At 39.5% G+C, this 18,002-nt stretch overlaps 1 protein-coding gene across 2 annotated transcripts in view; it reads right to left on the reverse strand.

Moving 5' to 3' along the window:
- mocos (molybdenum cofactor sulfurase) overlaps positions 1–18,002 on the reverse strand; it is a 241,952-nt gene that overhangs the window by 119,661 nt on the left and 104,289 nt on the right. For both annotated transcript variants that reach the window (XM_060824831.1, XM_060824830.1), the window contains exons 6-7: positions 16,219–16,418; positions 1,899–2,015 (exon numbers count right to left, since the gene is read on the reverse strand). In XM_060824831.1, the coding sequence (XP_060680814.1) occupies positions 1,899–2,015; positions 16,219–16,418 (317 nt within the window). The remainder of the gene's footprint in view (positions 1–1,898; positions 2,016–16,218; positions 16,419–18,002) is intronic.

Here is an 18,002-nt window from a genome sequence, read left to right on the forward strand (position 1 = left end):
GCGTGGGAATATTGACTGATGGACGAGTTGGACCAAAGGGCCTGTTTCCATGTTGCATGAATTGATGATTCTATGATGATGATGATTCTACGACTGCAATCTTCAGTAATACTTGGAACTTCTTAAACACTAAAACAGTCTATGTCCACATGTAACAAGACCTAAATGGCATTTAACCTTGGGTTGTTAAATACTAAGCAAAATGCACGTTAGGAAATGACCATCTCCAACAGGAGACGATCTAACCACCTCTCCTTGATATTCAATGACATTATTATCTGAATCTACCTACCAAGTCCAGAAAGTTAGATTGACCAGCAAATCTGATGGCAATCAGAGCAGGAAAGATACTGGAAATCTGCAGTGAATAACTCAACTCCTGACTCCCAAAGCTGATCCGTAAACTACATGACACAAATCCATAATATGAAGAAATATTCTCCATTTGCCTGGATGAGTACGTTCCAACAACAGTCAAGAAACTCTATTCCATCTAAGACAAAGCAGCCTGACTGATCAGTCCATGACCTTTAATATTCACTCCCTTCACCAGCAGTGCATAGTGGCAGCAAAAGGCTCTATCCATAACTCAGCAAAATTCTGCTGGTAGCTGCTACCATTGTGAAAATCAAGGGCAGCAGATGCATGCAAGCACAATCACCTATATGTTCCCTTTCAAGTCATAAACCTCCCAAAATTGGAATTATACACTAGTTTCTCAGTGTTACATGGTCAAACATTCTGGAACTTCCTTCCTAACAGCACAATGCATGTACCTACATCACATGGACTGCAGTGAGTCTACGCAATGGCTCAGCACCAAATGTCCAAGGGTCATTACGAAATAGCAATAAACATAGGCCTAACTAGTATTGTCTGCATTCCTAGAATGAAAAACAGAAGTGTCCAGGGCACTAGATACCTCATGTTAGTGTGCATGCAGCATTAAGAGATCTTTTACAGCCACAGCAAATGAAGGCTTCTTGCTCACCACATTTGATAGACCCAAACAAATTACTTTTGAAATCTGCAAGGCCTTTTAAAGGTCAAATTCATCTATGGCATTCTTATACATTCTCTAATTTTTGATTCAGATTATCAATGGAAGGTGCTTCAATGAAGAATAACATTCCAGATCACTTTTAGCAATAAGATGAGACTGGGCAGATGTATTTAAATTGGTGGAATTAGTGATTGCTGACTGATGCAATCCTGACATTTATTGTAGCACAGAATATTGACCAATGTGATAAGCTTAGTGCTCAGGTCACAATCTTTTATACTTTTTTTTGTCTTGTGTGTTAGTTTGTTGAGAGATAGACAAAAGGAAAATCACACACAACTGAATGAAAATAAAATAAATATGAAAACTACATGGATTACTGTAAAGTATTGGAACCATTCAGACAAATCAAGAATGGTATTGTGGGTGTATGGGCAAATTATTCAAGAGGTTGAAAAATCTTAAGCTAAGGTGTAATTTTTATATTTTACCAAAAACAACACAACGCCTCATGTCTCCAGCATGGTAGTATCCATAAGTAAAAGGTCAGGAAAGTACTAATCTAAGGTGCTCATATTTGAAGGAGCTAGATTAGAACCATGTAAAAATTCTCTGTTTCCAACCCAGAATGTAAACATCCTTCAGTTTAGTCTTGTTCAAGGTTTTTTTGAAATTAGAATTAATGCATAATATGAACAATGAACTCAGTCTTGTCCAAACATTAGGAAGGTTTGTTAAGCAGCTTAGCAAACTTCCTGCTGGAGGAAGTTGTGTTGTGTTGAGATGAAAAATTGCAAAGATTTTCATCCAGTTTTGTAACTATGATTTATCTTTCTGAACGAGCTGCAAACCATTCAGACATCAAATACAAAATTCGTATATAGTAAATACTAACCTTTAGATTCATTTTGACATCTTCATTACTAATTCCGAGGTGTTGCTGACAGCCTCCAGTGTTACAAAAGCAGCCAGTGCGAAGATGGATGTTGTACAAATTTGCCAGTTTGTCCACCTGTAACAGAGTGAGAGTGATGGTGTTTTCATAAAATCACATTAACAACTAGATTGTAAGTGATTTTTTTTCAGGGCTGTGTAGAATGGCTTATTTTTCACTGTTGGCATAAATTAGATTCAGACTGCAGGTTGAAGACAATGAGGTGAAGATAAATTGAATTGGAAGTGGGTATTGATTCTTTGACGTCAGCCCGCTAGTATAACATAAGGTGAAAATTAGAATAAATGTGGGTGCTACGATAGCCAAGCGGGCCTTTGAGCCCGCTGTGCCATTTAATATGATCACATCTGATCATCTAACTCTTTCAACTTTCTCCCTATACCTTTTGATCCCTTTTGTCCTAAGAAGGATATTAAACATCTTCTTGAAAACATTCAATGTTTTGGCCTCAACTGCTTTGTGTAGGCAAGAATTCCACAGGCTCACCACTTTTTGGGTGAAGAATTTCACATCATTTCGTTCTGAAATGGTCTATTCCATATCATTAGACTACAACCACTGGTTCTGAACTCCTGAGTCATCAGGATCATCTCTTCCTGTGTTTACCCTATCTTGTCCTGTTAGAATGTTTCTGTGAGATTCTCCACTCATTCTTCTGAACTCCTGTAAATATAGTCCTAAATGATTCAGTTTAACTTCATATGCCAGTCTTGCCACCCTAGGAATCAGTCTGAAAAATCTTTGTTGTACTCCCTCCAAAGCCAGAACATCCTTTTTCAGTCGAGTCACAAACTGCACAAGACACTCAGGGATAGTCTCATGGAGGCCCTGTATAACTGCAGCAAGACATTCCTGCTTCTGTACTTAAATCCTCTTGGTATGAATAAAAAATGAGGTCTGCAGATGCTGGAGATCACAGCTGCAAATGTGTTGCTGGTCAAAGCACAGCAGGCCAGGCAGCATCTCAGGAATAGAGAATTCGACGTTTCGAGCATAAGCCCTTCATCAGGAATCACAGGAAGGGGGGAGAAGCCCTCCTGATGAAGGGCTTATGCTCGAAACATCGAATTCTCTATTCCTGAGATGCTGCCTGGCCTCTTGGTATGAATGTCAACATATTCTTTGCCTTCGTCACCACCTGTTGCACTTGCATTTTAATTTTAGTGACTGATATACACGGGCAGCAATCATGGGGGATTTCAATATGCAGGTGGACTGGGAAAATCAGGTTGGTAGTAATTGCAAGAAAAGGAATTTGTGGAATGTCTACGAGATGGCTTTCTGGAGCAGCTTATAGTGGAGCCACTAGGGAAAAGGCTAAGCTGGATTCAGTGTTGTGCAATGAGGCAGACTTGATAAGGGAGCTTAAGGTGAAGAAACCCTTAGGAGACAGTGATCATAATATGATTGAACTTTCTCTGCAATTTCAGGAGGAGAACATAGAATCAGAGGTAATGGTATTACAGCTGAATAAAGGCAACTACAGAGGCATGAAAGAAGAGCTGGTTAGAATTGACTGGGAGAAGCCTAGCAGGAAAGACAGTGTAACAGCAATGGCAGGGATTTCTGGGAATAATTCAGGAGACACAGCAGAGAATCATCCCAAGGAAGAAGAAGCATGGTATAGGTAGGATGAGGCAATCGTGGCTGGTTTGGGAAGTCAGGAACAGCATAAAACAAAGCAGAAAGCACATTGTGTGGCAAAGGGCAATGAGATACCAGGGGATTGGGAAGCCTACAAAGACTAACTGAGGGCAACAAAAAAATAAATAAGGGGGGAGAAGATTAAATAAGGGGGGAGAAGATTAAATATGAGGGTAAGCAAGCCAGTATTATAAATGTCAGAATTTCTTTAGATATATAAAGGACAAAAGAGAGGCAAAAGTGGACATTGGGCTGCTAGAAAATTACGCTAGAGAGGAAGCAGTGAGGAACAAGGAAATCTTCACAGTGGAAGACATGAGTAGTATCCCAAAAATTCAAAAGAGTGAGGGGCAGAACTGAGTATGGTGGCCATTATCAAGGAGAAGGTGATAGAAAACTGAATGGCCTGAAGGTGGATAAACCACCTGGACCAGATGGACTACATCCCAGAATTCTAACAGAGGTAGCTGAAGGGATAGTGGAGGAGTTAGTGGTGATCTTTCAGGAATTGTTAGAATCTGGGAGCGTCCCAGAAGACTGGAAAATCGCTAATGTGACACTCTTGTGTAAAAAGGGAGTAAGGCCAAAGATGGAAAATTACAGACTGGTTAGCCTTGGTTGTGGATAAGATCTTGGAATCCATTGTGAAGGATGAGGTTTCTGAATACTTGCAAGTGCATGGTAAAATAGGCAAAGTCAGTATGGTTTCATCAAGGGGAGGTCATGACTGTTAAATCTGCTAGAATTCTTTGAGGAAGTAGCGAGCAGGTTAGAATAAGCAGAGCCAATGGATGTTATCTATCTGGACTTCAAGAAGGCCTTTGACAAGGTGTCGCACAGGAGACTACTGAGTAAGGTGAGGGCTCATGATGTTAAGAGGCAAGGTGCTAGCATGGATACAAGCTTGGCTGTCTAGCAGAAAGTAGAGAGTGGGGATAAAAGGATCCTTCTCAGGATGGCAACTGGTGACAAGTAGTGTTTTGCAAGACTCAGTGTTGGGATAACTTTTCACTTTATACATTAACGATCTAGATGAAAGAACTGAGGACATTTACAGATGATATAAAGATAGATAGAGGGACAGGTAGCATTGAGGAGTTGGGGAGGCTGCAGAAGGATTTGGATAGGTTAGGAGAGTTGTAAAGAAGTGGCAGATTGAGTACAATGTGGGAAAATGTGAGGTCATGCACGTTGGTAGGAAGAATAGAGGCATGGACTGTTTTCTAAATCGGGAGAAAGTTCAGAAGTCTGAAGTGCAAAGAGACTTGGAGGTTCTCATCCAGGATTCTCTCAAGGTAAACTTACACGTTGAGTCTGTAGTTAGGAAGGCAAATGCAATGATGGCATTTATTTTGAGAGGACTTGAATATAAAAGTAGGGATACACTTCTGAAGCTCCATAAGGCTCTGGTCAGAGCACATTTGGAGTATTGTGTGCAGTTTTGGGCCCCATATCTCAGGAAGGTTGTATTGGCTCTGGAGCATGTTCAGAGGAGGTTCACGAGAATGGTCCCAGAAATGAAAAGCTTAACACATGAGGTACATTTGAGGTCTCTGGGTTTCTACTTGATGGAATTTAGAAGGATGAGGGGGATCTAATTATAACATACAGAATACTGAATGGCCTGGGAAGAGTAGATGTTGGGAAGATGTTTCCATTGGTAGGAGAGACTGGGACATGAGGCCATCACCTTCGAGAAAAGGAAAGACCTTTGAGGACAGAGATAAGAAGAAACATCTTCAGCCAGACAGTGGTGGATCTATGGAATTTATTGCCGCAGCAGGCTGTCGAGGCCATGTACATTTAAGACTGAGATAGGTTCTTGAGTATCAAGGGGATCAATTTGAGAGGATTAGAAAGCATCATACAGCCTTTACTACCATTAAATGGGCAGGGGGTTAAAGGTCAGGTAAAAGTGAAAAAGAGACATAAAAGAGACAGGCCTGAGTTTGGAGAAAATTAAAACAGTAGAATCTGAGCATACTCATAGTTGCTGAATTGGTGCAGTCCTGTCTTCTATTTCGAACACTGTCCACATCAGTCAGAATTGCAAATTGCCCGCATATTTTTAGAGCCCTCTTTCCAGACATCTAATGATTACTGTCACCACATGTGCCAGCTGTCTACTGCATGATATCTACCGATGCTCCCTGTAGCCTATGCCACAGCTCCAAATCGGGCTTTCTGTTGCTTAGACTTTATGAAGAAAATTTCCCATAGTATTGTTAGACAATATGGCAGGACCTGCAGCCGTTTTTGGTGCCATCAAAATCAGTGAAGATAAGTAGTTAAGGTGCTGTTCATCACGTGAGCATTCTTTTCCATTCATTGCCACCAAAAGCAAGAAATACTATAACTAGATGCTTCTGAAGTGACACACAATATCGTGATGAGCCAAATTCTCTCTTATAATAGTAATATGATCGCTATTCTGCCACTCTTCGAATTTTCTACTCCAGCTAAGCCTAGACTTGCACAATGCACCTGCTAAGGTGAGCTTTCCATTCACCTCTGTCTAAAAATGTCAGTTTGCAGATGGGTGGACAGTGAATATCTGTCATACATGGCATTATCTATATTCCTTTTTTTGGATTACTGGTGTTAGAATAGAATATACACAATGCAGAATAATCAGCATAAAGATTCAAGTGCACAAAGTACACCAAGAGAAAACAAAACCAAAAAAAAGGTTTTGAAATGGCTATAATATATTTAACCTACGATTACTGTATTCTCTCAATGATGTACAATATACATATTTAATGGTGAAAGATTGTGGTAAAGTTGCCATAGTCCAACTGCACCATACGGCTGTTCTCTCATTAGCAAGAGACAACTGGAGGGTCACTATGCTTCAGGCAAGGTGAGAGACTGAGACAGAGAGTCCTTCATTGTAATGTAAGCTGGGGCAGGAATTGAACCCACATTGTTGGTGTTACTTTGTATTGAAAACCAGCCAACTGAGTCAACTTATACCTTTATGGATACACCGTCACTTGGAAAGTTTGTGTACCTATCTTAACAATTTACCTCTGATATTATGTGTATCAGACTGGTGAATAATGAAGTACAGGACTAATTAATTACATTGAATGTACTTCTAAATTCATGGTAAGGATCTCAATGTCAGCAATGAAGTAAAAACATTCACAGTCAGCTTTGAAGGAAGCTGCACACAACGATCTATCAATCTCACTGGCTTGGATTTCCACTTCCCCAAAAACATTTGCAATCAGGAGGCAAAGGAATCTTCAAACATCAAGCAATAGAAATGTTATCAAAGTCACAGCCATTCGGTTCAAAGTATTCTTAGAAATAGCAAATCAGGAAGTAAAACACACTCATTTCCAGTTGAAATTTTACATAAGGTGATATAAGTGATTGGGACATGTACATGGGGTAGAAGCTCTAAAATATCAAATAAACGTCTTTCTGCACCCATTACTTTAAAAGTTTATTTTTTATCACATGGAAAAACTAATATTCCACAAAATTAATAGGGTGTGAGTTATGAAATTAACACATTACTAAAGACTAGTCACACCTCATTCAAGAAGGTGCTATTCATCTTTAATAATATATTAAGTTCAATCATAATTTACTAATCTCACCTCATTCAAGAAGGTGTAACTCCTTGTAGCGTTTGTACACCAAGACTAACAGCATTAAAGGACAAGTTTTTGACTGTCCAGCCATTTCCACATTATTTCAATTTAGAGGAACCCAACAGTGCACTGTCAGAAAAAATTGAGAGCAATCTCTGCTTTTCCTTGTTTAATTGCACACACACAGGCACCATAAATTGCTGTTAGTTTCAGGGAAGTAAAAATGGTTAACACAGATAGTTTTGCCTTTATTATGACCACAAAATCCTGGTAAATATTTGAATAAAGCACTCCTCTTTCAGGTGGTTCTAGTCACTGTTGCCTGTGCCCCTCAGAAAACTCCTCGGGGGTAGCGGGAGTCCAGGTTGAACGGAACCCCAGCAAATTTTAGAACACCAATTCCCCAATTTATGTAAGAATAAAAATAACCTTCCAGCAGTGAATATCCAGGATATTGTACATTAAAATAAGCAAGAAATGGTCTAATTTCTGTTGATTTAGAAATTTAAAAACAAAATAAGAATTTTCCTTCTCAAATATGTATACTTTGAAAATTACTATTATATTTGCTTCAGTCAGCATCTTCCAGTACATTACAACTTGCTGTATAAACAAATTTCTCATGTATCCACTAATTTCTTCGCAAGTTACTTTAAATCTGTATAATTTGTATAAAAAATGCAAATGGAAACAGAGACAGATTCTCCTTACTTACTGAAAATCCATTTGCAATTTTGAAACAGCAATTAAAGCTCCACTTAACCTACAATGGAGAACAATCCCAGCTTTTCTAGGTTCTCTAGAAAATTTAAATCCCTCATGTCATACACCGGTGTTGTATGTTTTCACATAAAATTCGAATCTCATACTGAATTGGTAAACAATATGGCTTCAATTTACTTGAAAATTTCAAACAGGTTTATTTAACAGAAACTGAGAACTTGCAGGTACACAGCAATTTATATCCAGACCCTTGGTCCATCAAGCTCCTACTGTTTGGAGTCCTCATGGTTGTTGGTCATGTGGTGTCATCTTGGTCCTTGGCTCATTTGCACATTCAGCTCTTAAAGCAGTAATTCAACATCCCAATCCCCTGCTCTTCCAAGCCAAGATAAACCGAAATGCACTAAGAGTGAAAATATGTAAATGGTACAAAATGGTTGCAAAAAGGATAAGTAGAATTGGATATTGCTGAAAAAGGTTCAATTTTGTCAAAACTTTTTGACTCACACTCATCAGGAAAATTTATAGGAATACCAAAGTAAAAGGGAGCAACATTTTAGAATACAGGAGAATGAATTGCTGATTAATTAGCAAGAAGCAGAATAGGCTGTGGCTATTTTCCCTGGAGTGTTGGAAGTTGAGGAGTGACCTTATAGACGTTTATTAAATCATGAGGGGCATGGCTAGGGTGAATAGTCAAGGTCTTTTCCACAGGATAAGGAAGGGCATTTTAAGGTGAGAGGGGAAAGATTTAGAAGGGACCTAAGATGCAACTTTTTCAAGCGGAGGATGGTGCCTGTTTGGAATGAAGTGCCAGAGGAAATCGTGGTGGCTGGTACAATTACAATTTAAAAGACATTTGGAAGGGTTTATGATAAGGAAGGGTTTAGAGGCGGGCAAAAGTTTGTTTGTTTCTCCTCAATATTGTTTCATTAGTCATTGCGACTTCACAGGATCTCTGCTCACTTTGGGTCTATGTGTGGATCCTACATGTAAATTAGACAGTTCCACACTTGCATTTCAGTCATTACCCAACCTCATTCTCCCTGGTTTGTAACAACCTTCCCCTGTATTCTGAAAATGTGGACAAGTGATTGTTTTAACTTGCCTTTCAAACATGATCTTTGTGTGGATGGTAAGCCCATTGCCAGAGAATTAACTCTTTAGTGTTGCATAGGAATACAGAAATCTTAATTTGTCACGCTGCATTTCCTGTTAAGTGCTTTAATAGTGCGAACAATTTGTTCAACAAGACTGTTTGATCTGGAATAATAATTCTAGCTACAGATAAAACAATTATAAAGGACAGACATATAACTCTGAATTAAAATTCCAGCCCCCTTATAAGCTGTTCTTTAAACACGTACAGTTAAAGACAGGAGATACAAAATTACAGGTTGTGATGGGGAGAGGGCGAACTGGGAAGGCAATTCATTGGTTCCTGTTCATAGGGTTCATTGAGATGGTACTTTCGACTTATCAGGATGTACTGCTTCTAGACTCTCCAGATACTTCCACTTGACTGCCAAATGTGCTGGGTGGCTGGTTCACACTAATGAAGGTTCTGGCTTACTGGTTAAATGTCACAGCTTACAATAACTATTGGTGGAAAATAAATAGGCTTTCTTCAGACATAAAATGGCTTTTATTGCAGAGAAAGAGATAGCTGTTTGCCTTGTGATGTTCTGATGGCTTCTCCTAAACACTCACCCCAAGCTTTCAGTTACCTGGAATTAATTTTTTTTGACAGGCAGAAGGCCCTTGTTATTGATAGCTGATCACTATTCCACAGACCAATCAGCTCGTTGTTGCTGGTGAAATCCATACATACACATGCTTATCAGCAAACATTTCTCCTATTACTTGAACACTCAGCAGTGTAAATGGGACTCACAATCAGTGTCAAGTTATTTGATTTTAATGTGCAGCAATCCTGTAACAATCCTTGCTTTTCAAACCAGTTCTTTTCCCATTTCCATTCATAATCAAAAATACTGGAAATAAAAGTTCATATAATCTATCTTTTTCATTAATACTTTGCCAAAAGAGAATGAATACTTCCCACATTAGCTTATATCTTAATGGAAGGTGGTGTAGTGTAAATGCTAAATTAATTTGAAATGGGTGATGCAAGATGGTTCAGCCTGTCAAAGTTAGGCATCATTAACTCTAAGGCATAGATTGGTAGTAAAAACAGTTTTTTGACAAGGAGTTAAATCAGGAATCAAGGATTTGTCCAATGTCCTTGATAAATACGACTGCCTGGGAACTATTCCAATAATCTTTCATAATGTCAGCATCCTTGAAAAACTCTAGGCAACAATCAGTGAGGGTGTAGTATTGAAGCTTTTATTAAAAAAGAAAGATGAGTTCAGGTTTAGAACTGAATGTGGTCCAAGCAATATAAATGTTCTTCAGGATACATTTGTTGTGCTTTACAATATATTTATTAGTGGTACATTGGTGCCTCAGCATATTAGTGCTTTGCATTGTTTATTCCTGGATTATATGTCCAAGTCTCTGTTAATTAGTTAATTTAATATTGCCCACAATGATACAGTTGCGGAGAAGTGCTGTCTTAGACAAAATATTGATTTCAGGACGGAAGGTCTAATTCATGAGCTAGCTGGCACGGCTATTTGTCACTTTTGGCTTGTTTCCTGATTATGCACTCAGTAAACAAAAGAAAAGTGACCGATAATATAAAAACAAAGTTAAAATAAAAATAGTGAATTTAAATTAGTGTTGCTTATGATATTCTTTCCTTAATCGAATGCTACTGTCAACTTGGAGAATTCAATACAATGTCAGCTTCCAGATTCCAAAATCTCTCTGAAAGCACACTAAAGTCTATATGTAGTTGTTGTGAGTCTATACGTAATTGTTGGAACCATATTGATTGCCATAGACATTTTACATTTTAATTATACTTGCAAAATGGCAACAGTGACTTACAGGCACTTTATTATGGAAGTAAAATCCTGTCAATGATAAGGTCTAATCACTGTGATTTCCCTGTGCAATATATGAAAAATACACAAAGGAATATAGGGAGATCATTTGTTCAGTAGGATCTATCATCAAAGGTGTCTTCATCGTGTAATGTTTTCATCATTTGTTTTTTCACCTTGATTGTTGGAACTTAGCCATTCATCAAAACATCAATACAACCTTCCATGGTTCTTCTTCACTTTGCTGCTTATTGACCTCAAGTCATTTGACATATTCTGGAAGAGGCAGTGATATAATGGCAAAGTCACTGGATGAGTAATCCAAGAGCTCTGACTAATGCTCTGGATACAAAAGTCCAAACCCTGTCACAGCAGCTGGTGGAATTAAAATCTAATTAATTCATAATTATTGAATTGAAAGCTTAATGCAGCAATGATGGCACTAAACTATCAGCAATTTTTATAAAAACTCACTATCTGGGTCACTAATATGCTGCAGAGAAGGAAATGTGCCATCTTTATCTGGTCTGGTCTATATGTGATTCCAGACCCACTGCAATGAGGTTCACACTTAAATGATCTCTGAAATAGTCCTGCAAGTCACACATTTGTATTACCTACTACAAAGCCAAATAACAATGAAACCAGAAAATTTGCCTGGCATCAAACTAGGGACCAAAACTGAAAATGGCACATGCAGCCCTGTCAACCCTCCTTGCTAACATCTGAGGGATTATATCGTAGACGAGCTAAGCAACAGGATGACATTGTCAATACTATAAGCAGGTGGCCATCACCTTCACAAAAGCTATTAGTGATTGGCAATAAATACTAGCCTAATGAGCGATATCCACATTCCATGCAGTACTTTTTAAAGAGGCTCACTGAATCACACTTTATTCATCAAGTCTAAATCAACACTGCTAGCATCCTTGAAAGTGAGGACTGCAGGTGCTGGAGAGTCAGAGTCAGCAAGTGTGGCACGAGAAAAGCACAGCAGGTCAGGCAGCATCCAAACAGCAGGAGAGTTGATATTTCGGACAAAAGCCCTTAATCAGGAATGAAGGGCTGGACAGACCTAGAAGAGGCGGCAGAACAATAGTTTACATTGGGAAGTGTTTGTTTGAAGACGCTTCAGAATTGACTCCAGTTCCATTGAAGTCTCATGGTATCAGGATCAAATTTGACGATTATCAGCTATTTCATCCCCTCAGCTAATATGTCAGCTTCACATTGAACAAGAATAATTGTAAAAAAGCAGTAAGGATGACAAAGGCTCAGAGGGTACTCTGGGTGGTTTCAAAGTCCATCATGACAAGGGACATCGCAGCACTTCAATTGACCAAGATGGTTGAGACCTGATGGACATAACCACGAGAGGGAAAAGTACCTTTACCTCTTCCTTACCAATCTAACTGTTGCAAATGCATATGTCCCTGACAGTAGTGACTACTGCACAGCTATTGTGGAGGTGAAGTCTTGTCTTCAGACTAAGAATGCCCTCAATGGCTATACCACTGTACAAAATGAGATAGACTGTGAACAGATCTAGCAATTCAAAACTGACCATCCATTAGCTGGTTGTGGGCCAGCAGCAGCAACAGCAGCAGCAACAGCAGCAGCAGAATGTTACTCAAACACAGCGTGTGACCTCATTGCTCAGCATATCTCCCACTCTACCACTGATATCAAACCAGGAGATCGAGCATAGTTCAATGAATTGTGCTTTTGAGAAACTGCTCTAAAGCATACCAAAGAATGAGATGTCAACCTGGTAAACAACAATACAGGATCACTGCAGGACAAACAATAAAAGCAGGATGCAATAGAAGGAGCTAAGCAATTTCACAATTAGTAGGTCAAAACTATGCTTTGCAGTCCTGCTATATTCAATTGTGAATGGTAGTAGACAATTAAACATGAACTGGAGGAAGAGGCTCCACAAATATTCCGATCCTCAATGATATGGATCCCAGCATATCAATACAGAATACAGTGTTGAAGTAACTGCAAACATCTTCAGCCAGAAGTGCCAAGTAGATGATCATTGTAATTTCCTTCAGAAGTCTGAAGTATGTGAGATGTTAGACTTCAGCCAATTTGATCAATTTCTTATGATTGTAAGAAACACTGAAGTCATTGGTACTTTAAAGGCTTTGGGTTCTGACAACCTTCTGGCAAATGAAGATGTTTGCTGTAGAACTTACTAAACTCTTCGTCAACTTGTTCCAGTACAACTAAAACACTGGGAATGTAGAAAAGTGTTTGTTTATGTTCTGGCCACAAAAAGCAAGTCAAATCAAACCTGGCCAATTATTCCGTCAATCTATTACCAATCATCAGTAAAGTGACAGAAGGGTTGTTCACAGTGCTAACAAATGACACATTTATCAATATCTGCTTACTGACAGTCAGTTTCATTTCCAACCAGGTCAGCTCCTGACTGCCATTGCAGCCTGGATTCAAGCATGAAAAAAAAGGCTGAATTCAAGACATGAGGTGAGAGTGAGTTGTCCTTGATATCAAGTCCGTATTTGACCATATGTGACATCAAGGATTCCTAGCAAAACTGAAGTCAATGGGAATCAGAGAGGAAAAAAAATTCCACTGGTTGAGTGGCACAGTGGCGCAGTTAGCGCTTCTCTCTCACAATGCCAGGGATCTGGGTTCAATCCCACACTTGAGTAACTATCTGTGTGGAGTTTGCACATTCTCCATGTCCAAAGATGTGCAGATTAGGTGGATTGGCCATGCCAAATTGTCCATACTGGCCAGGGATGTGTAGGATTGGTGAATTAGCAAGATGGATGTGATTGTTAGAAATCAATCATCTTAGTCCAGTACAGTGCTGTAGGAGTTCCTCACAGTACTATACAAGGTCTAAGCATCTTCACATCCCTTATCAATACCCATTCCTCCACTGAAAGATCTGAAGTGGGAAAGTACATTGATGGTTGCACAATGTTCAACACCATTCACAATTCCTCAGATACTGGAACAGTCCGCATCCATACACATCAAACAGGACACCATGCAAGATTGGTCTGATGTGTGACAGGTATTATTTGTGCCAAACAAAAACCAGTTTATATTACAGAGAATCAAAATACCTTCTCTTGACATTCAATGATGTTACAATTGCTGAATACACTGTCAACATCCTGGGAGTTATCATGACCAGAAATTAATTGAACTAACCATTTAAATGCTGTGGATACAAGTGCAAATCAAAGGCTCAGCATTCAGTGGTGATTACTTCACTCTGATTCCGACTCCCCAAAGTCTCTCCACCATCAACAAGGTACAAGTTGAGAGTGTGACAAAATACACAAACTTGACTTGTTTTCATTTGAACATCAGAGGCTAAGGAACAACCTGATAGAGGTTTACAAAATTATAAGAGGCATGGATAGAATGAATAGTGTCAGTGTTTTCCCCTGGGAAGAAACTTTAATTATGAGGTTTAAGATAAAAGGTAGAAGTTTGAAGGAGATGTGAGAGGCAAGTTTTTACAGAGAGGGTGGTAAGTGCCTGGAATGCGCTGCCAGAGAAGGTGGGAGAAGCAGATTCAATTACAATGTTTAAGAGGCATCCTGACAGATACATGAATACCTGGAATGGAGGGATATGGACCATGTAGAACAAAAGAGTTTTAATTTAGAAAGGTCTCATATGTCTGAGCAGGCTTGGTGGGCCAAAAGGCCTGTTCCTGTGGTGGACTGTCCTTTGTTCATTGCACAACACTGAAGTAGCTTGATACCATTTAGAATAAAGCAACCCATTTGATGGACACCACATCCACCACGTTCAATACTTGCTCTATCCACCAGTGACTGCAGTGGCATATGTGTGTATTGTTTGGAAATGCACTGCAGGGATTCTCTCCTCTGACTGCACCTCCCAAACCAATGATCTCTACCACTTAGAAGGACAAAGGCAGTAGATCTATGGGAACACCACTGTCAGCAAGTTCCTCTCCAAGTCACACACCAACCTGATTTGAAACTTTGTTATAGTTATAGATAAAGTTTTTTTCACTGTCACTGGATTAAAATTCTGGATTTACCTTCCTTAAGCACTAGGAGAAAATGAAGACTTCAGACGCTAGAGATAAAAATCAAGAAGTGTGATGCTGGAAAAGTGCAGCAGGCCAGGCATCATCCAAGGAGCAGGAGAATCGACGTTTTGGGCATAAGTCCTTCATCAGGACTAGGGAGTGCTGAGAGATAAATGGGAGAGGGGTGGGGCTGGGAGGAAGGTAGCTTGGAAGGCGATACTTAACGGTCTGTGTGGAGTTTGCACATTCTCCACGTGTCTGTGTGGGTTTCCTCCGGGTGCTCCGGTTTTCTCTCACAATCCAAAGATGTGCAGGTCAAGTGAATTGGCCATGCTAAATTGCCTACAGTGTGAGGTGCATTAGTCAGGGGTCATATATAGGACAGCAGAATGGGTCTGGGTGTGTTACTCTTTGGAGGGTAAGTGTGGACTTGTTGGGCCAAAGGGCCTGTTTCCATACTGTAGGGAATCTAATCTAATCTAATCTCATGAAGGCGGGGGTGATAGTGATAGGTCAGACAGAAGGATGGAGCAGATAGGTGGGAAGGAAGATGGACAGGTAGGACAGCTCAAGGGGGCTATGCCGAGTTGGAGGGTTGGATCTGGGATAAGGTGGAGGGAGGAGAGATGAGAAAACTGGTGAAATTGACCTTGATGCCTTGTGGTTGGAGGGTCCCAAAGTGGAAGATGAAGCGTTCTTCCACCAGGTGTCTGATGGCTTGGAATTGGTGGTGGAGGAGGCCCAGGACTTGCATGTCCTTGGCGGAATTGGAGGGGGAGTTGAACCGCCCTCTTGAACCTGTCCATCTTACTTCCCATCTATCCGCTCCACTTTCTGCTCAGACCTATCATCATCACCCCTCACCTTCATCTACGTTTTGCGACTCAAGCTAACTCCCCCCAGCCCCACATCCCTCCTATTTATCTCTCTGCCTTCTTGGGTCACACCCCCACACTCCTGATGAAGGGCTTATGCCTGAAACGTTGACTCTCCTGCTCCTCGAATGCTGCCTGACCTGCTGTGCTTTTCCAGAGCCACATTTTTTGACTTCCTTAAGCACTATACGAGCATGTACACCATTTAGATTGCAGTGGGTCAAAAAGGTAGCTCACCACCATCTACTTCAGGTCAATTAGGGATGGGAAAAAATGCTAGCCAAGTGTGACCAATGACCATATCACATGAAAAATGACATTTAGAACAATTCTTAGACAATTGTAGCCAATTCTCTAAATGACTCTTAGCTGAACCTATGAGATGGTGACAAGATTACATCATACCTTGGCATATCCAACTATTCCGCCTTCTTCATCAAGCACATTTAGATTAATAATAGGTCCTTGAGCATCTGGAGTTTCAAATTCATTATCACTGTATATCCGAGTAACTGGTGTTCCATTAGCATGGCACATTCCAGAGAGTATTATGTATGTATAACGGGCCAAACTAAATGTATGAAGCATAATATTTTGCATTCCACCTGCAATTAAGAAGAAGAAACAATTATTAGGCTGTTACAATCAACAATGTCATAACACAGCTAGGACCACAATCAGAAGTACCTTGTATCTGTCATATACATTGCAAATTGATGCTTACCTAAATCATAATTTTCAACTGGTGGAAGGCATCCACTACTATTGAAATAACTACAAAGACATTACATATATTGCTAAGGTCTAACCAGTGCCCTGTTCATGTACAACATCACCTCCTTGCTTGTGCGTTCTCTGTCCCTATTAATAAAGTCAGGTTCTCGCCATCTGTTTTGCCACTTTCAATGATACACCCAGGTCCTGCTGTTCCTGTACCCCCTTTAGAACTGTACCATCTATCTTGTATTGTATTTTCCTGTTCTTATAATCAAACTGCATCACCTCACATAATGAATTATGAACAATGCTCTAAATGTTATGTTCTTGAATTCTATTCTAATCACTTTAGAAATGCAAAAAAGCTGAAAAACCAATTTATTGGTTCAACATAGTTGATGAATGACTGATTTCAGCAATTTTTTTAATGGGAAGGACATCTCTGTGACCTTCTTGCACACTGCCTCCACTCTGACATCTATATAACTTTTGACATGGTTGACTACTATCCTCTTTTTGCAGTTCTTTATTATTAATTTCAATGGCACTGAGCTTGCATTGATACATGCTTAGCCATCTTATTATAACTGAAACATGTTCAATATCATTTCTCTTTCCAGAACAGTACTATTATTACTGTTAATCTTAAGGATTATCCTTGATGCCTCCTCTTTGTCATCCAAAGATTTAGGGTCAAACTTCACACCTACACAAATCATGCCCTGTTCTATTTTTCTATTACCACTCCCAACCCCTTCACTACTTCTGTGCTGTTGGTGACTTGGTTTAGTTGTCATACTCTTGCCTTTCTAAGAAAGTTGTGAGTTCAACTTTCACTCCAGAACTCCAGTATATAATTTGGACTGACACTTTACAATAGTACTGAGGAAGTGTTGCATAATAATAAGTGTTGTCATGAGGATGAGCTGTTAAATCACAGCCTAGCTGTTCTCTGCAGTGTATGTAAAAATTCTATGCCACTATTCTAAGTAAAGAGGAGGTTTGTAAGTGCCATAGTTAATAATTGTCCATCAACCAATAGTTTTCAAAAAAAAATCTAGATATTTATTTCATTGCTGTTTATGAGATCTTTCTTTGTGCAAACTGGATACTGCTTTTCCCTTTATTATAAGAGTAGCTCAGCTTCAGAAGTGTTTGATTGGTTGTCAAATGCCTCAGAACATCCAGATTACATAAATCATATAAATATAAGATTTTTTTTCTCTGTTCCACCCAAGATGAGTGTCTGAATTCATATTCTCTCTATTACAAAAACCATCTACTCCTACACTTGCAGATAAGCCTCAGTACACTGGCTGCAAAACTCTTAAATATGTTTTTGCCACGTTCAGATTTTGCTGCTTCAGTGTTCTCCTGGCCACTCTGCCATCATCATTCACCCTGAACATTTGCTCACCCAAAACCATAGTGTTCATTTTTTAACTCCACTGTTTCACTCATCCATCACCATT

Source organism: Hemiscyllium ocellatum, chromosome 5 (assembly GCF_020745735.1).
Source record: "Hemiscyllium ocellatum isolate sHemOce1 chromosome 5, sHemOce1.pat.X.cur, whole genome shotgun sequence".
Lineage (NCBI taxonomy): Eukaryota > Metazoa > Chordata > Chondrichthyes > Orectolobiformes > Hemiscylliidae > Hemiscyllium > Hemiscyllium ocellatum.